A 19,647-nucleotide genomic window follows, 5' to 3' on the forward strand; every position below is an offset into this window, starting at 1 on the left:
GTTAGGGTGCCCGAGGCTGATTTAATGCGCTCTAACTTGCAAGTGTAGCCAAGCCCTAAGACACGTCTTGGGCCTTCCAGGGATATAGCCAAGAGATGGCAGCAGGAAAAGACGTATTCAGATTATGAAGGCATTTAACTCTGGGACAGAAGAACTATTCCCTGCTAGACTACATCTTCAAGTCTTGATAACCAGATAAAGGGCCTTCAGACTGCCTCTGAATGCGACTGGCATGACATCTAGTGGTCATTTAGTTAACTGCAGTGGATAATACACAACTGTGGAAGGCATTCACGTAATACATAGACCTATTCCATTATCAGCTGTTGCAGGATGTGATTACAGAATTAAAGACTGCATGGTAATGCATAAGTGAACCTGGGAAGAACTGTTAATGCCAACATAATTTGGGGAGTATTTAACATGTGACCAGTTTGTCAGTAATCAAGTTACTCTGATGCCTAAGCTTTAGTCTGAATTTAGCCCCCTTTTTGGGTTAATGAATCATTTGCAAATCGATCTGGATTCTCCCTCAATGGCTTTGTTATTTAGAAGCATTTGATAAGCAATTGGCCTAAAAAACAAAGGCAAGGTAGCCTGTTTCCTCTTGTTTTTTCCTACCCCCCCCCCAGATGTTCTGGTTTAACTTGGATTTAAACTTGGAGAGTGGTCAGTTTGGATGAGCTATTACCAGCAGGAGAGTGAGTTTGTGTGTGTATGGGGGTGGGGGGGATGTGAGAAAACCTGGATTTGTGCAGGAAATAGCCCGACTTGATTATGTAAAGAGTTGTCACTTTGGATGGGCTAGCACCAGCAGGAGAGTGAATTTGTGTGGGGGGGTGGAGGGTGAGAAAACCTGGATTTGTGCTGGAAATGGCCCACCTGATGATCACTTTAGATAAGCTATTACCAGCAGGACAGTGGGGTGGGAGGAGGTATTGTTTCATATTCTCTGTGTATATATAAAGTCTGCTGCAGTTTCCACAGTATGCATCCGATGAAGTGAGCTGTAGCTCACGAAAGCTCATGCTCAAATAAATTGGTTAGTCTCTAAGGTGCCACAAGTACTCCTTTTCTTTTTGCGAATACAGACTAACACGGCTGTTACTCTAAAAACAAAGTTGTGACTCAAGGCTGTTTGCAAACAATTCCCAGTTCGTTATTGGTCATCTAAGTCATATGATATGGTATTTTCTTTCCCAGATTGGACAGGCTTTCTGGTTCTTAAACATCTGGCTAAAACTGGTGAAACTCTCGGATTCACAAACATTTTCCCAAATACCTGCTGATCGAGCCTATGGATCTTAACCATCTGAGCTCAGCACTTTTATTCACCAATTATTTGTTTAGCTATTTGACCCATCCTAGTTGTCAATTCCCCTATATATATATATATCTTACTCTGATCATGCCTCTTGATCATTGTGGGTGCACTGCTGTACTTGCAAGGAGCTCTGTTCAGTGGGAATCCACACAGAAACAGCAATTTACCTGCGTGGGTCACAACACAGGACCCAAGGTGGTAAATCTACTTCTTAGCCAACTACAAACCACCAGATACAGCCTCTGCCCATGTTCTGCTGAACAAAGGTGAGGAGGTAGGGGCATTGCACTCAGTGCTCTAGAAGTGCAAAGGGAACGACACCGTGAAACCCTTCTTAAGTAACCAATAAAGGAATAAAACTGTTAGCAGAATAAATATTTCATGCGCTGAAGCTGTGCATTTAACAGTTTTCCACTTCAGAGCTCCGGACCTCCGTGCACTGAAGCATCAAGTTCAGATCAGTGCTACAATTTATATCGCAGCTGCCATGAAGCTGTGGAAAGCTGAGGTACAGACACCCACAGCAAGCAGCAGACAGTCTCTTCCACTTCCTACCTAGAGTGCTTCCCCCCTGCCAGCATACCTGAGCTCTATAGGCCTGTCTAGTATAGATCAATCCAGTGCTAGCTACAGAGCTCTGGAGAAATTGGCCCGTCACAGCAGCCTGCTTGTTTAATAGACCTTTAAGAAGGCAGGAAAGCAATGTGCATTCAATTCGACATGGCAAGGTAGCAGGGCTTCTTATTCAGTCATGATGGACGTTAACCGGCTCGACTGACATCTCAATTGTCAAGCATGAGTGAGTCCTCTTCGAGGGAGACGCAGCACCTCTGCTGAGCAAGGCAGATTAGCACCCACACACTTCCTTGTGGCCGCTTCCAATGCAAGTCTCCCCACCCAGCCAGCCTGCACTTGGGGAGGGGTGGAGGGAGAAGCAGTCCCCAGCCCCCACGCACACACGTTCTGGTCCATGTAGTGGAGGTGACCTTGAGCTCCTTGCTTGGATTTGGGGAGGGATGAGAATGTGGAAGTGGAGAGTGAAAGGAGACTTTGTCATTGTGCAGCCCTGCAATCCGCTCCCTATTATACCTGATTAGTTTAGCTAATCCCCTTGATACCCAAAAATGACAATGGAATCCAGTGGCAGAGATGACTGGATGAGCCAGCAGCGCTTAAGTGCTCAGCCACAGAGCAAGAAAGCCAGCATCAATCAGCCCCAAGGTGGCAGGGAGATGGCTTAGAGAGAGGCTTGAGGCTTAGAGAGAGGGGCAGCCACATCAGGAGGCCGAGTGTTTTCTTGCTGCTCTTGCTCCACTGACCCCTTCTGATTTGCTCATCTGCTCCCAATGGCAAGGGCAGACATGGCGCTGCAAGGTAAGAGAGGGGTGCTGCTCTGTAGGGCTAGGTTGGCACGCAGCTTGCAGGCTGCTGGCCAGGATTCCTGGCTGTTCAGGAAGGCAGGCTATCATATTGAACTCCCCGCTGTACCCAGGGCTCAGCTGGCGCCTGACAGATGGAAGTGCTGATGGAGCACTCAGACCTGGAAAGAATCTGGACTCTTCCTCTCATTAAACAGCAATGAGATTTTCCCCCTGTATTTACTGGGACTAAATGTAAATGCCAGTGAATGGTGCCACACTGACAGCCCTGCAGCCCCAGGACTCGGTTTAGCCCCAGAACAGGTCTGAGGCAGGGCAGCAGCAGCGCATGCTTCTTCCTCCTGCCCTGCCAGGGTGCCTGAATCCTGATCTTGGAGGAGCTGCCCCTAGGGGGTGCCGTGGCTCGCTTCCCCTGCAGTCTGTGTTATTTGATACTGCCAGCAAGGGTAGCAATTAGCTACACCTAGTCACTAGCAACTGGCCTGAGGTCACCAGACTTATCTCATGCAGGTCACTGAGCAGCTGTCAGGAGATATTAAATTGCTGTCACTGCCAGCACAGGCCAGATTGGAACCAGTGACCTAAAGGGGAAAGACTCTTTAACCCATTGCCCCCCCCCCCCCCGAGCCAGCCCGTCCCAACAAGAAAGGGGCTCTGCCAGCAGCCCAGCTGCTCAGACACAGCACATAGCCCTCTTAGGTGGACACAAGCAAAGCCGAGCGCTTCCAGCCAAGTCAGCGGTTGCCTCCTGAATCACACAAGCCAGGCCTGGCTGCTCTGCTTCTCCGGTTCCAGAACTCCAGAGAGTCCCTGTCCATCCCACCGCTGGAGTCAGCCCTTACCTGGGGTTCTCTGGCCGTTGCTCAGCTTCCGGCTGGTTCGGTGGCCGCCCGATCTCCAGGTGCTGCTCCAGCACTTGCTGCCGGAACTCCGATACCTGGGACTGGCGGTCCTCCTTCTCCTGCCGCAGCCGACGCTGGCGTGCCAGCCACTTCTCCTCCTCGTTGGTGCGCTGGATGAGAAGAGCCGTGGCTGTGCTGCTCCCGGGGAGGGGGAAGACGCTGTGGCTGGAAATGAGGCTGGGCACAGGATGGTGGGAGGCGGGCGGCTGGTGCAAGGGGTGCTGGATAGGCTTAGGAGTCGGGATGGTCGCCTCCTTGGGTTTCTCTGCAGGAGGAAGAGGACGCACTGCAGTCAGCAAGAACTGTCATTTACTCTCAGCCCAGCCAATCAGTTTGCAGATGATAGATGGGCCCGGTGGGTAACCAGGTGCAGTGTTTATTACATGAGGCAGAGCTATGGGAATGGTCCCCAGAACTTGTCCCTGCTGGAAACCCAGCACCCCAACACAGATACGAATGAGTCCAACTAACGTGCAGTGACAGCCAGGACTGGCAGCTGCGAGATCTAGGCTTTAGCCTTGACCTCGCCACAGGCTTCCCGTGGGATCTCAGGCAAATCCCCAAACCCTCTTGGTTTCACCATCTGTGGAAGGGGGTTAATACCCCTTCCTGCCTCACCTGGGGGTGAGGAGGCTAAATTCACATCTGTGGCATTTCAGGGATGGAGGGAGCTAGAGAAGGACAAAGCTTTGGTACGTCACTAGTGTCGGGAAGCTGCCAGGGGCAAGCCTACCCCATCCTGTAGTCAAGAGCAGCCCGTCTGTTCAGAAATGGCTCAGCAATCAGAAGGAACCAAGAGGAACCCAGCGGCAGTTATTTGGGTTGGGACAAGATCCTGGAGCACGGGCTGGTTTGTGACTCCCAACTGAATCTTGCTGTGAGTTTCCAGGTGAACTCAATGCAAACTCCCAGGGCTGCGAGTCTCACATTAGGCCCAGGCGAAGGTCAAGCACCATGGAAGTTACCCGTGGGGCCTGGCTCAGCTGTGCCTGGGAGACCAACCAGCCCGGAGTGCTCCAGGCCAGGGGTCTGCGGTGTGTGGGAGGAATTACCTGGTCTGTTTGGCATCAGCTGCTCGGCTGGTTTAACACGTTCCTCCGCCGGGTGGCTCCTCAGCCCGTGCAGCTCTGCCACCGGCAGAAATGGGCTTTCCATGGCTTTGGCCAGGTTCATCTCCTTCTCTCGGGCCCTTTCTCGTTGTCTCTCCAGCTCTCTCTCCCGCTCCCTCTCCTTCTCGCGCTCCCGCTCGAGCTCCTTCTCCCGCTCTCTCTCCCGCTCCCGATCGGCTTCCCGCTCCCGCTCCTTCTCCCGCTCCCTCTCACGTTCCCTCTCGCGCTGCCTCAGCTCCTCATCCATCTGCAGCCTGGAATCACCAACAGAACAGCCAAGTTAACATCTCCACAGGCCTCCCCATCCTCCCGCCCCCAGGGGCTGCGCACGACCTGACACGGGACATGGAGCCCTTTACCTCTCCGCGGTCAGACTGGACATCCGCTCGGACTGAAGGGCAGAGAGTGATGAGTGAGGCAGCTCGGTGGGGTACCTCACTCCCGACAGATGGAGGTGCATGGCTGAAGGATGAAGAGGTGGGAGCGAACCAGGGGTTGGGATCGGGTAGAAGGGGGACCGCAGGGCCGAAAGGCAGTAGGAGTCATCCATCCTGGAGAGAGAGAACAGGTCAGGTTGAAAAGCTACACAGCTCCCCTCTCCAGCTGGCAGCAGAGGCCAGGAGCATGTGGCTATGAAGGGAAAGCACCTGCTGTGGGAGAGGTGACTTCACATGTATGGTGGGCTCTTGTCAATCCCCCAGGGATGGGAGTCCTAGCCTGACTCTACCACTACACAGCGTCCGGCAGTTCCTTGGAGGCCTCTCCCAGGTTGGGTTCAGTCTGGCTCCCATCACTGCCCCTCTCCCGACCTTCCACAAGGCTGCTGTGGAGAGCCAAAGGAACTGTACAGTACAGGCACAGGACGGGCGCTCTGGCTCCGGGGAGAAGCTTAGCACAGCCAGCTTAGAAAGAGATTTTCCAGCATCCTTTGCCCGTGAGGGGGACCTGGGCTCTGTGCTGATCCTTTCTCTCTCTCTGGCAGGGGGATAATTAAAGGGGTTTCGGCACTGCTCCCAGCAGCAGAGCAGATACAAGCCTGCCGTGAAGGGGTCACACTCAAGGAGCTAGTTATCAGCCCAGCCGCAGGAATCCCCGCTGCTGTGGTAAATGACCTCCCTGCAATGCCTTATTACCATTGTACTGAAGCACCCGGGGAACCATCAATTGTGGATAAAGTGTACTTATTTCTGTGCGGCTTCCAAAGCCGACGCTAGGGTAATTGATTGCACTGCTCTGCCTCAATCCATGGCCCCCGCAAGGTTTGGTGAGCGGCCGCTGTTGGCTGGATGCGTGGAGAAAAACAATCGCTGCCCAGCGCCTCGCAGTCCCTCTCTCCCCGGCCTCTGACACTTACCTGAAGGCTGGGTGAGGGAAGGGGTGGTGGGCCAGGTAGCCGGGGTGGTAGTAAGCGGCAGCGGTGGCCGGATCCAGGCTGATGGGGGGCAAGGAGGACATGCGGAGTTCCTCAGCGGTGTGGTAGGGCCGGAAGCTCCGCAGATAATCTTCAGTGACCGCGCTGGGAGGCACCACATGGTGTACAGGCCGCTGCAGGCTGCTGGCGGGGAGGGATGGAGGGAGAGTCAGTGACCTTCCCAGTCCAGGAGATTCACAAGCCTCTGGATATCCTCATTAGCTTGGATCTGGGAAGGGGACTGGGCTCCCAATGCAGAGCCCTAAGAAGGGGCAACTCCTACTGAAATGCTGGTGGCTGAGCATAGAAATTCACTGCAAAGGCAGAACCATAATCTGCTCTGTGCCAGCTGTACCCTACCAGGCTTGCTTCCTTCCAGCACCTGCGTCCCCCTGTCAGGGCACTTTACCTCCAGGGGCCTGGCCATCCCCAAGCCATGCTGCCCGGACTTAACGCAGCAGAATACAACCACCCAGTCACCCGCTGCTCAGTGAGAGTCGGCCACAGGCAGAGGGAGGAAGGCAGCTGCCTGGCCCTAGCATCTGTCTGGGGATGGTTGGGCAGTCTGAGTGGAATGCTGCCCCCACTGGTGAGAGCTGTCAGCGCAGCACCTTCAGCTGGCAGAGGCCATTCCAGGGAGCGGAGTATCATCCAGCCACCATCCCCCCAGGGTTTAGATCTCCCCAATCAAATGTAACCCAGCACATTTGCCATACATTCCTTCAAGGAAGCAAGAGTCTTAGGTCTGTGCTGCGGGAGATCTGGGTTGGGAAGGAGCACTTGTGACACACCCAGCATTGGTGTTTGGAATGCTGGTTTCCAGAGCAGTTTGTTTTAATTACACGTTGTCCTGCCCCAAACCCCAGAGCTGCCTCCCAGCTCCCCCAGTCCTTGGAGACACTTGGGGCTGGTCCTGGCCTTCAGCTCTGCAGCTCAGGCCCACCTTTGGTTTGAATTTGTCGCCTGCTCCTGGGTTGGTTGGTTTGAGGTTTTGAAATGTACATGGAAAAAGATGTATTCAGAGTTGTGGTTTGGATTTGTGTTGGAAGAACCCCAGCTGGGACAGATGGGAGTGTCGCACAAAAACCGCATGGCTCAAGGCAACATCTGTGATGAGCTTCTAAGCCACAGAACACGTCGTGGAACTCGGTGGGAGGGGAAAGGACGAGTATTACAATGGAGCCTGTCCTAGGTAAGCCACTCCAGGGACCAGCAGAAGCCAGGTGCCTGGTGGAGCCAGCCTGTGGTTGCAGATCTTGCTGTGTTCCTCGGTTACTTCTATCTGTGCTATTTCAGGAGCTAAACGAACCAAACACCCGCCTACAGGAAAGCCTGCTCTCCAGGGATGCAGAATTCTTTGGGGAACCCCAGAGAAAACAGCCACAAAGGAACTAAGCTTGGAAAAGGGCTCTGAGGAGCAATAAAAGGCCACCCCGCTGGGGGATTCTCATATGGGATGTGTCAGAGCTGGCAGCACACGAGTGAACCTGACACTGTGGGAAGCTGATGCAGTGGATCCTGCTCCCGGGCACGTGACTCACTTTAAAGGTGGGAAGCGGGAATCCTGGACGACGGAGGTGGAGGGGATCCCGAAGGAGTAAGGCGTCCCAAGGAGATGAGAAGGGACAGCGGGGCCCCCGGCTTTCTCCTGTGGGAGTGGAGGCTCGGCAATCAGGCGCTCCCGGCTGCTGCTGCTGCTGCTGCCTCTTGATCCCGCTTCTTGCTACAAGAAAACAAATGACCCCCCCACCCTGAGTGTCAGGGAAAAACTGTCCTGCAGGGCAGGACAGACACAAAGGAAGCAGATGCATCTGGCCAGGAGCTAGCTCAATGCTCCCTGCCCATCTGGGTGTCTCAGGGTCTCCCTGCTGAGGACCAGCCCACAGTTCCATTCAGATCCCCAGCAACGGGCCTCCGGGAGGGGTCTGTCCGCTCTTGCCTTGCTGCAGTCAGACTCGCTGGAGGCTCCCTGGGCTGTAGTCCAGGGAACGGCTAGGCAAGACTCCCACTGACTGCCTTTATCCCCTGTCCTTTGGGAGCGGCAGCATGAGGGTGGAGGGGACTGTGCCAAGGCCGGCTCACTCTGGCTGTTTGCTAGTCCAGCCCAGTGATTTTTGTTCGCACAGCCATCCGTTTCAACTAGCCAGGGATGCGCCTAGATCCAGGGAGAAGTGCTTGAGATCAGTAAACCCACCCATGCCCCGATCTTCAGGAGGGCTGAGCACACGCAGATCCCCCTGACTTACAAGTGACTCTGCGAGTGCCCCTCAGCTTGGAAAATCGGCGTGTGGAAAAGAAGATGGAAGTGCTTCAGGAGCTGACCCAATGGGAATGTTGTCAGAGGGCAACCGGAGGAAGGAGTTCAGGACTGCACATGTGCACGCACTTACACACACAGACTCGCTTTCAAACGTTTCCAAAGTTTGAAATAAAGTAAGACAAATAAAACTAGGAGGGTTTGGAAACAGCTGGCGGTAACTACCACCCCGGCTGGGCTGAGAACGCAGACTGTAGCACAGACCCACGGACATGCTGAAAAGACAATATGTCTGAGCTCCAGAGGAGGAGGGAGCGATCCGGACGGGGCCCTCCTTTGCACACCCGCCAGCTGATCATTCCTGGAGTAAGGCTGGCATCAGCTGGGATGGCAGCTGCTCGCTTGCCATCCCAGCTATTCTGACACACACACACACACACACACACACAGAGACAGAGGGCATTAGGAAACTGGCGTTCCTGCCGGGATAGGGCAGGCCGGTCTGTATGGCCCAAGGAGTGCCCACAAGCTGCATGTTCTACGCAATCCTTGGGGGGCCCAAGAGGGCATGGTGGGGGAGAAACCCCTGGCAGGAAAAGGGAGCTCTGTAAGGGCAGGTGGGCATTGAACCCACTTCCGTATAAGAGCTGTGGGGCTAACCCTGCCCCCCAGGGGGGATAAGACTGCCTCCAGTGCTGCAGTACCCCTTGGGCAGGGGCACTCTTGCTCTCTCTGCAGCTAAGACAAAGGTCAGCCCTGTGGCCTCCGAACGGCACTGTCAGACCTGCTCCCAGGGCCTCGGTCGGGCCACCCTCTAGTGGCTGCAGCCCAGGCAGGCTCTCAGAAGAGCTAAGGAAAGGACCTGGGGAGAGGGAAGAGAGGCGAAGGGAGAGAGAATACAGCCAGTGCATTTGGAAGCTGCCAGACAGCACCTAGATTGGTGGGCTTCCCTGGGGGGGTTGCAAACCCGGTGGGGGAATGTTTAAACCGAAAGGAAGGGGAAAAGCTGCTTTCACTGAAATCATCCAAATAAGAAGCGGCTCTGCTGCGCTGGACACTGCACAAAACATCCTCACCCCCTGGGGGCAGGGAGCATCTTTCTGTTCTGTGTTTGTACAGCACCTAGCACACTGAAGCCATGGGCCACGATTGGGGCTCCTCGCAGCTATAAAACCCTGCTGTGAAGAGCCCACGCTCCAAACTGCCAAAGCATGGAAGGAGAAAGAGAGGCACAAAGAGGAACCCACCCAAGCAGCAGAGTTGGGAATTCAGCACAGGTCTCCTGAGTGTCAATCCATTGCTCTAACTACTGCACCGCACTGGGCCCCCATGCCAAAGGACGGAACCTGTCCTCTTAACAAGCTTCCTGCCGGCCGGGTGGACAATGCGGGAAGCCCAGGGAGGGGGCGGGGGGACTTCACACGTATAACCTTCAACCCATATAACGCACCGTCGGGTGATCAAATATTAACCACCTCATGGGCTTTTCTGGCTGACAGGCCTTGTTGGATGGGTTACTCCTGGTTTGGATTTGGAAGGAAATCCCATTCCATGAACTGTTTCCCCTCCCGAGGGGCTGCCACGCTCCAGCACTGGCTCCTGGCCACCGAGTGCTGACCCCACGCGGCTCCCAGCCGAGAACATGCAATATTAAATGTCAGCAATGTTATTTTTGCCGAGCCCACGTGTTGCTCAGGCCCCTGGCAGGGAGCCAAGCAGCACTCTCCAGCTCTCCCAGGCCCCTTGGAAGGGATAAAGCCCCCCTAAGGGCTCTGCCGGCGGGCAGGGCGGCGGGCAGCAGTACCCTGGGGGGAGCTGAGGTGGAAAAGCAGCTCAGAGAGGTCAAAAGAAGTCAAAATCAGAGTTCAAGCACCTCCCCTGCCCCTCCCGGTGTTGGGTCTTCTGAGCATTTCCGGAGCCGCTTCGTAACGAAACACAGGTCAGCCGCCATCCCCGCCAGCCCTTTCGCTGGGGCCCAGGCACCCGCCCTGCTCAGGAAAGGGAGCAGTTAACACCGCCATGAAAGCCTTAACCCGCTGAAGGGGCCATGGATCACAAGACAAACTCAGCCTGCTGCGCAGCCTCTTCAAAGCACTCTCCAACCCTTTAAGTAAGTCGTCCTGTTAACCCTTTCCTGTCCAGGACTAGACAGTCTGCTTTTGAGAACAAGGTGCACATTTTAACCAGTTCCCCAAGGGCCGTGGTGGATTCCCCATCCCTGGCAATTTTAAAACCAAGATGGGATGTTTCTTCTAAAAGCTCCGCTCTAGGAATGATTTAGGGGCAGGTCTCCTGCCTGTGCTGTACAGGAGGTCAGACAAAATGATCACAAGGGTCCCTCCTGGCCTTGCAATCTATGACTCCAAGAGACAGTGAACCCCTTCCCCTGCAGGACAAGACTTGGGAGTCCCCACCTACCTCTTTCCTGCCAGTTGCTCTAAGGATTTCTCACCAATTCCTTATCCTGCAGGTGGAGGGGCTATGGGCTGTGCAGGGAGACCATTCTGTTTGCAATGCCTTACTGCAGCTGTGGACAATTTTCTAATACACACCTCTCAGTTTATAGCCCAATGGGCTACCCAAGGACAATACAATGACTGTAACCCACATGTATTATTGGGTAACGGGATTCTCAACTGGATTAGATTATTTTTTTTACACCGTCAGGTGGGGCTGCCCTGCCCTCTTTGGGACCCTATGATGTGGTCACAGCAGCACCTGACATTGGCTACTGGACTATCTACTTTGGTGGCCCTTTGGCCATCGCTGTGTTCCTCCCCCTCGTCCAGCTCCACTTAAACAACCCTGCTGTTTTGGGGAGTTCTGCTCAGTCAGCCCTTTGTTTTGCAGCAGATTTCCCCCTCCCCAAACCTGGCTCTTCCCCAGCAGGGCTTACATGGGGCTCCAACAGCACATCCTTCATGCACTGCAGGGAGCTGGTGCCGGGACCGGCAGCCGGACGGACAGTAGCCCGGGGCTTTCAGCGCTCCAGCAAACCTGTCTTGGAGGTGGACATGGGCCACTCATTTCCTTAATCGTGATGAGAAAAAACAGGGATGGCAACAGTCATGGAGGGGAAAAGAAAGAAACCCCGTGGAGGAACGGTCTGTGAGAGGGAGGGCTACGGACTGGTTGTGGGGGGAGTGGAGGGTGCGAGCGGGGACAATTCCAGCCAATGCCACAGATCCTGCAAGGTGAAGAGGGCCCCTGCAGGCTGCTCTCAGCTCCTTTGGAAGTCAACAGGAACAGAGCTGAGGGCTACGTGGGTACCAGCACCCCACCTGTTCCCATGGGCCTGGCGCTGTGAAACATGGTGGCAGTCCATGCATCCAGCTGACCATGGACCTTGCCTGTATGCGGGAGGTGCCAAAATGCCCTCTAAGCTTCTCCTGCCCCCACTCCAGACGCACATCATCCTGCAGGAGAAGGCAGCTTGATACAGGAGCCAGCCGTTCCTCCTGTCTGGAATTTATCTCCCAGGGAGACAGAGGGAGCATTGTTTTGCATAGTCTGCCCTTCTTACGGTGGCCCATCCATCTTCATATCCCCAGATAGTGACATCTTGGAACACACAGCGGATAAGATTTAAACAGCACTGGGCCAGGCTGTTCCGCACCATCGGGGGAACTGCCTTCATCAGTCAAGTGTATTTACTAAACACCACCACAGCACACACTCCGCAAGCAGCTGATGGCTCCTCAAGACTTCATAATCTCTTCAGAAGACACATCGGCCATAATTAATTGAAAGAGATGGAACCCATTGATGGGAATTTTTAATGAGCAGGAACATCTGTTCATTCTCTGCGCCTTGTAGGCATCCAGACCTCCACATTCGACCTCTTTCGCGCCCAGTGGGCCACCTCTGACCTTCTGCAGAAGGCGTGTTCCTGGGATAATATGACTGGACGGGAGGGGTCAGGGCGACTCGATTGGAACAAAACACACAGATGCCGCAGGGCTGGAAAGGACGGGCCATATGGACCAGCCACCCTTGCCTTCTGCAGGCAGGGGGCAAGGGCATCAGGGAGAAGAACGCAAGCCAAAGGGTGGCCTCAGTGTAACACCACCGACGACACCTCAGCAACTCTGGGCCGCTCTGAGAAAGACCCAGATCTGGATGAGCAGGAAGGGGCCCACAACAGGGTGTGTGTGTCTGTGTCAAGCTCCCTTCCCATTAAACGAGGGGTTGAGATAAGGCAGGCCAGCGAGTGGGAGGGAGGAGAGCTAGCAGCAGGCCCACATTTCACCTGCCTTTAGATTTACAGGCAGCTTTGTTCTCCGGCACCATTAATCATCCAGGGAGGATACAGACGCCTATGGAGCTTGAAACAGCACAGCAAGTATAAATCCAGCAGGCCTCTGATAACGGCCATAAAATACACAGGTTAATCAGGCATTGCATGGCGGGGCCCAGGAAAGCAAGCCCTGCAGACAGGCCGCCATCGGCACACCCCTCCCAGGCAGTAAGTGCCCCCGGCTCATCCGTTTATAATGCAATGATGATTTTTGTTCCTAATACAGGACTAAGGTTTCCATCTCCTTCAATCAAAACCCGGTCAGTGCATTGGGGGGTCTGAAAGAGGGGGCTAACGTGGGGATCGGTGACAGCGGGGCAGGGCCAGGGAGGGAGGGAGAAGGGAAAACTCCCGCCCAGCCTATCGTGCCTGGCAGAACAAACCCGTCACTCCCCTCTCTGTATCACCGGGAAGTACTGACCGAGAGGAAGGACACAGATTGTACACCCTGCCTACCCTTAGCAATACTCCATTCAGAAACAAACACCGCCGGGGAAGCCCATACCCTGGCATGGGCTCAGCCAGGCAGAGAGCAGGGGGAAACAGTGGGTATCCCAGGGATAGGATCTGGGGTGCCAGCTGCCTTAGGAATAAGATAGACTGATAGACCAATAGATGATTGATCAATAGGGTTCTCAACCTGCGGGTCGGGACCCAAAAAGGAGACACGAACAGGGATCAGGCTGTTCTAACATCCCTGCTCTTCCTTTATGGCAGAAAGGGAGCATGGTCCCGGGTAGATCTGGGGTTGATAGGAGGTGATGCCCTATCCGGAAGGGGCTGACAGCTGCTGGTTGGATGGATGGATGAAAGGAGTAATCCCGCTGTAGCCGTTACCAAGGCCATCTTAGCAAGGACCCTGGCAGTGCGTGGGGTTGCCCTATTCAGGCAGGAGAAGCCAAAGGGGGCAAGCCGGGAAATTCTTTCCCAGAGGACGAGGAGGAGGAGGAGTGGTGGAACTTTGCCTTACCAGGGCCTGAGCCCAGTGTGGGGCAGAGAGAGGAAAGCGAAGGCAAATGAGTCACGTGAGTCAGAGACATCCTGCCCTGGGGCAAACAGGGCAGCCCTTCCTCATTCCCCAGTGCCTGGATTGGCGACACTCCCCCAGGCACAGCACTGCCACCTGGGTGCAGCGGCAGGACCTCCTCACCAGGGCGCCAGCAGCTCCCCAGGGCTCCGAGCGGCACCGGGTGGCCTGCGTTTGATTGGCTGTCTCGGAGCGGTGGCTGTGACGATGAAAGGGGAGGAGAGGAGGAGAGAGGGGGGGAAAAGAAATCCGTCATTCCCTGGCGATTAGCGAGTGATCTCCGCCAGTGAGAATGCAGGACATGCCCTATTAGGTTTAAAATAGACTATTCTTCATTTAATCTGGCCTTTCAAAGGCTCCCCATTACCGGTGAGATCTCGGTAACCCTGGAGTAGCGGCTGCTGATGGATCGTCTGCTCAGCTCCCCGTTCTGATTTCTGCATTGCTGATGCAAGTGACTCACCCCTCTAACTTTATGAAGTTATTTCCCTCTATCTCTCCCGCCCCGCAAAGAGAGGATTAAACCCTCAATTGAGTCTTTGTGCAGGCACTGAAGGGCCATATATCATCTGCTAATCCAGTACCAGCTCCCTCCCAGCCCTCCCCGGCAGCATTAGTGGTTCATTGAGCGCAATGAATCACTGGAGCGAATCTGCCCTGGCCCCGTCTCACGGGGCACTGGCTGCTTTGCAAGTGGCCGGGGCTCTTAGAAATGGAGGGAGCTCGGGGCGGTGGGGGGAGGCCTTAGTATTCACTCGGCTGCGAGGACAGGGACAATAGGGCACTGGGGATGGCACAGGGGAACCCAGCAGGCTAGACGAGCTCTGAGTCGGTGGCAATGCAGGGAGGAGTCTAGGGAAGGACCGAGTCTCCGCTGGCATGGCCCGGCCTCTCCCCCATTCCGTTTGGGGTGATGTGCAGAGAATGGGGGAAGGGCCCTTACCCTGCCCTCCTCCAGCCTGCACTGCCACCCAGGGCCATGGAGATGCTGGCTCCCCCTCTAGAGACTGTGTCCTCTCCCCCTCGGGAGGCCCCTACCCTCTCTGAGCCTCTAGAATGGAGAAGGCAGGTTCCCGAGCGATGCTGTCCCTGGGCTATGCTGTAGCTTCCCCCCAGCTGAGAGCAGGGGCAGACAGATCCACACAGCGCACTGACCCACTGGTAATGGGACCCAACGGGGAGAGCGACGGCAGCCCCCAGTGCTCTCACCCGGCACGACTGTGCAGCTCACTGGGAAGCAACAGGGAGCGGGGGAAAGGGGAGAGCCCCGCCCACACCCCACGGCTCTCGGCACAGGGTGTGGGTCACTGATCCTGGTGGGATGTGGGTGTAGACAGGAATATCCCCCCCAAAGCCAGAGGGCCTTGCGGAGAGGAGAGACTCAGGATTTGGGATTGGAGCAGCGATACGAGACCCAAGGAGCTAGGGAGGTGAAGGGACACAGTGCCAAGGCGAGGCAGTATTCTTGGGGGCAGAGTCCAAGGTGATCTCAGCATGAGGGCTGGGTCCTGGCTGTCTGCAGCAGGACCTTCATCTGCTCCCCCAGAACCCCCTTGGCCTGTAAAGAATATGTGTCCCCTATGGCTCAGTCTGAAACCATCTTCCTTTGGGTCAGTTGCCACTGCAGCAGGAGCCACAGGAGGGATCATGGCAGATGCAGGAAGGGGGAGGGGTGACATTGATTCCTGACTCACTGCATGACCCTGGAAGGACTGGAAAAAAATCACTTCTCTGAGCCTCAGTTTCCCCGTCTGCGAAATGGGCTTGAGGATACCTGCCTTCCCTTGTAAAGTGCATTGAGAGCTACAGACGAGACGTGCTACGTATCGGTATCACTCCTCTCTCCCAGCAGAGAGGAAGGGTGGCCCAATAGGTAGTGTGCCAGTCTGGGACTTGGGGAGACCTGGGTCCAAGTCCCTGCTCCAACACAGATTGCCTGTGCGACCTGGGGCAAGTCACTCAGCCTCTCTGGCCCTCCGTATGGACAATGGGGATGGGATTTGCCCTGCCTCTCTGGGGGGCTGTGAGGGTGACACAGCATCTTCCCACTCACGCTTTGCAGCCATTAACTACTGCCCTTCTGCCAGTTCCTTGGGGGCCCCAATTACCACCGTGTTACAGCTATGGAAACTGAGGCATGCAGCCAGTAAGGGCCCAAGCTTCACACTGATCCATGTGGACCTCTGCAGCGGCACAAAGTCCCACTGGACCCTGCCCCGCGCAGACTGGCTTGCAGGGCTGCAGCCCTATGGGATTTGCACACAGTCGTCCCCTCCAGCGAGTCGTGCAAAGGGCAGGGCTGGGTCAGAAGGAGAAGGAACGGTCTCTTCTCTCCTTTACCATCCTAACACATTAAAGCCTATTGTGCATGTGGCAATTACCTCCCCATCTCCAGGTGCCAGGCTGGGACGTGGCTATGCGAGACAATAAACCAGACCTGGTTAACCTATATTTTAAAAAGGTCACTTCTTATGGGGCAGCCAACTGGGGGAGGGGAGGGAAATCAAGCGGGCAGCCAGGAGGGGGAAGGCTGAGGGAGTGGTGCTGCGAGCGCCCTGCCCCTCCCAAAGCGTTGGCAGAAGGTTTTGCTTTGTGGGATCTCAGCTGGGATTAGCGCCTGCGTCCCTTGAAGCACCAAGAGTTTTGCTTTCCTTCCCCTCTCCTCTTTGTGCTTTAATTAGTCTTTCCAAGTGGTGTAATCCCACCGGGAACCCGCCGTAAAATACAGGCGAGGAGAACCGCTAACAATGATTCTTACTTAGCAAGCGCTTCCTACCCAGATTGCAGCATGGGCATGGGGTGGGGGGGCAGGGAGAGACAGAAGGGAAGCCTGGGACAAACCAAGTTGGGTTGGGGCGCTGGGAGCCACAGGGCTAGGGGCTGCTCTGAGGGTGTATATTTACTGCAGGCTGCATGGAGATTAGAGACAAAGGCTGCCCCGCTCCCACCACCTTTTATCACTCTTGGCACTGGAACCAAAAACATTTGGCTTGAGAGCAAAGTTCCCACCAGTCTCCTTCTGTGCACAGTATCAGATATACACACAAAGCAAACAGCGCTGTGCACACATGTGGCTTTGTCCTCTGAGCTTGCATACACAGCACACACCCCTGCGGGGAGTCAACACATTCTTGCGGCGCTGGATAAGGAACTGCTGCACCCGGTCAGATCTTTGGCCCATCGTCTCTTGCATCCCGTGGGGCCAGTTGCGTCGGAGGAAGGTATAAGATCCCTGCACTGATGGGATAACCTGCCTGCAGGAAGAATTCCCTCCTGACCCCAAAAGTTAGAGGCCAGTTTATGCCCTGAAGTAAGAGAGTGTCTGTCCCTCATAAGATTCAAGGACGTACACGTACACACACACGTTACCTGTCTGCCTTCGCTTCTCCAGACCCCATTCACAGTTTTCGTCGGGGCAATGGTCACCACGGGGGGCGTGCTAGGCACGCTGTGCCCCCCAGGGGGGACGATGATGGGGCCCATGGGTCCTCGCTTGGGCGTGCTGGCCGGGGAGCTGTGGTTGGTGGCTGGCGAGGAGACGGGGGAAGACTCGCTGCTTATCGAAGACCCTTTAAAGAAACCGAGAGAGGGGCTCAGAAGGGAAACCTTTTACAAACTTAATAGCAGCACATCACCCATTAAACCTCATTGACAATAGCCCTGTCCCCGGATCTCCAGGCTGTGGATTTGGAGGGGTTGGGCTTGGGCACCATTAGCCGGGTCAGAGACCACAAACTGGGCTAGCAGATCATGTCCTGTGCAACCACCCTTCAGAGCCGCTGACCTCTCTGAACGGGAGCATATGGGAGCATCCAAGAGCACATCACCGAGGGCCCATGCTACGCGGTGCTGAGGGATTCCCGTGAGCTACTTTGCACCCACAATGGCCATTGACTGCCATGGGCATTGAGGGATTGGGTCTGGAGCATCGGGGCCACTACAAAAGGTCCACAGAGTCCCATGGAGGGCCAGCATCTATCCTCAATGCCCCAACTAGTCCAGTGTCACGGCCACCACTGGAGTCCTGCCTGGTGGCCCATAGAATAGAATCTGCAAAGCCAGCTCTAGGGCTGGACAGGGAGAAGGGCCAGGAGGGGACCTCTCTCTTATCAAGCGGGCCTCCGAATGAAACGCTGGGTGAGTACCAGAGCTGGTAGAACCCAGGGACCACAGCGACCAGCACAGGACTCCCGCATCGCAATGCCGCTGTGTGGTTTAGACTCCCAGCGGGTGGCAGCTGCGCCCCGACAAGGCAGTGAACGCCCATGCCGGGCTGAGCGGATCTTTGCCATCCCCGACGTGAGGGACAGGGGGAGATGGATGAAGATCCCGGAGGTGAGGGACAGCGGGAGATGGATGAAGACAACCTCAGGACTTGTCTACCCAGGGCAATTCCCTGGCATAATTATAATTATGCACACACATACATGCCATGTCACTCTGGAAGCAGTACAAACACTCGTAGAACAAGAGCACCCGCGGGGGGGAGTTATAGCAGCAAGGTGGGTAAATTTCCCAGGGGGCTAAAGAAGGGATCCATGTGGCGGATTTACTGTGCATGTCTGAGGACCTATTAACACCTCTCTTCCCCGACCCCACACCAGAAGATCCAGCAGCCAGAGAATGCAGCAGCCGTGTTTGTTTTCAAACAGACTCTACTTTGCCTTGCTTAGGCTAACGACCCTTTGCTCTGGCCTGCCTGAATGGCTGTTGTGCTTCACCCCAGAGGTGGCCGCATTTCAGTGGTGGAGGCACTCCACCACAGCCAGGGTGTAAAATACATCACGGCAATGAGTCTCGATGTGCGGTGCTATTAGTAAGAGACCGTTACTCCTGCCCAGCCCACCAAAGCTGGCTCCCTGCCCATGGTGAGAGAGGCTCCGGGCAGAGGAGGACAACCACGCAGGAGATGTACTGCCGCTGAAAGAGGTCAGAGGCATCAAAAGCCATTAGTTGTTTATTTATTATTCAATACCCCTTTATTCAGCACGCGGCACGGTCTGTGAGCACGTGTGCCAGGCAGCCATTCGGTTCTCATTGGGGAGCATCCTCTTAGCGTTAAAAGGCTTTGTCACACGCTGTTTAAATGTCCCGGAATGGATCCTCTCTTGTCAGTCCCCTCGGAATAGCTCGGCAGCACCCCCCACTCCCGGGGGGGCGGCTCTGCCAGTGCAAGAGAGCACCGCTCGGCCCGGGCAGCACCACAGCCAGGAGAGGACTTCCACCCTCGAGGACAAGCTGGGCTGAAGTCACTCGCCAAGGGCGTCTTTGTGCAAATGGGGCAGCTGCCCAGCTTTCAGTGGTGCCAGACACTGGCAGAGGGCAGGGGCCGGTGCATGGGCTGGCTGGGATGGGCCGGTGCATGGGCCGGTGCAAGCCCTGGCTGGGATGATTTAACTGGGAATTGGTCCTGCTTTGAGCAGGGGGTTGGACTAGATGACCTTCTGGGGTCCATTCCAACCCTGATATTCTATGATTCTATGAGGATTCTGCCCCTTGTCCTGTCCCCCAGGGCCTGGCACATTTGGTCAGCAGGTCCGTTGGCCGGGGGGGGGATGGGAGGGCTGGAGTTCCTGACATATTGCCCCCAAAGGACCCTGTTTTTTCACCCCCCTGAGCCCCGATGCGGTGGAGGGATTTCCAAGGCCCTCTGCCCAACCCTTGGGGCTTGAGAGTGCTTGGGAAGATCAGCTCTCAAACAGACAGCTCCGCTGAGCCTTAAGACGGGGTCACCAGGGCTGCTCCATGATGCGGCTGGGTCTGTGTAGCCTCACAGCACAGATCTCCCCATCGAGCAGCCAGCGGGGTGGTGACAGCAGAGGGGAATATCTCCCCTAACTGCCTTTGCTCCCGACCGTGGTCTTACTCTCCAGAGCCCCTGCAAACACCCCCATCCCCAAGCACCTCAAGGCAGCTCTCTCGCGTGGCCAACGGGGAGGCT

The 19,647-nt window shown here is 55.6% G+C and overlaps 1 protein-coding gene across 4 annotated transcripts in view; it reads right to left on the bottom strand.

Moving 5' to 3' along the window:
- Positions 1–19,647, bottom strand: part of GSE1 (Gse1 coiled-coil protein) — a 370,501-nt gene that overhangs the window by 21,467 nt on the left and 329,387 nt on the right. For 3 of the 4 annotated variants that reach the window (XM_048870547.2, XM_075118453.1, XM_048870549.2), the window contains 6 exons: positions 17,076–17,275; positions 7,667–7,848; positions 6,069–6,269; positions 5,074–5,265; positions 4,658–4,968; positions 3,546–3,870 (listed from right to left, as the gene is read on the bottom strand). In XM_048870547.2, the coding sequence (XP_048726504.2) occupies positions 3,546–3,870; positions 4,658–4,968; positions 5,074–5,265; positions 6,069–6,269; positions 7,667–7,848; positions 17,076–17,275 (1,411 nt within the window). The remainder of the gene's footprint in view (positions 1–3,545; positions 3,871–4,657; positions 4,969–5,073; positions 5,266–6,068; positions 6,270–7,666; positions 7,849–17,075; positions 17,276–19,647) is intronic. The other variant, XM_048870546.2, reaches the window with a different exon arrangement.

Source organism: Caretta caretta, chromosome 12 (assembly GCF_965140235.1).
Source record: "Caretta caretta isolate rCarCar2 chromosome 12, rCarCar1.hap1, whole genome shotgun sequence".
Classification (NCBI taxonomy): Eukaryota; Metazoa; Chordata; order Testudines; family Cheloniidae; genus Caretta; species Caretta caretta.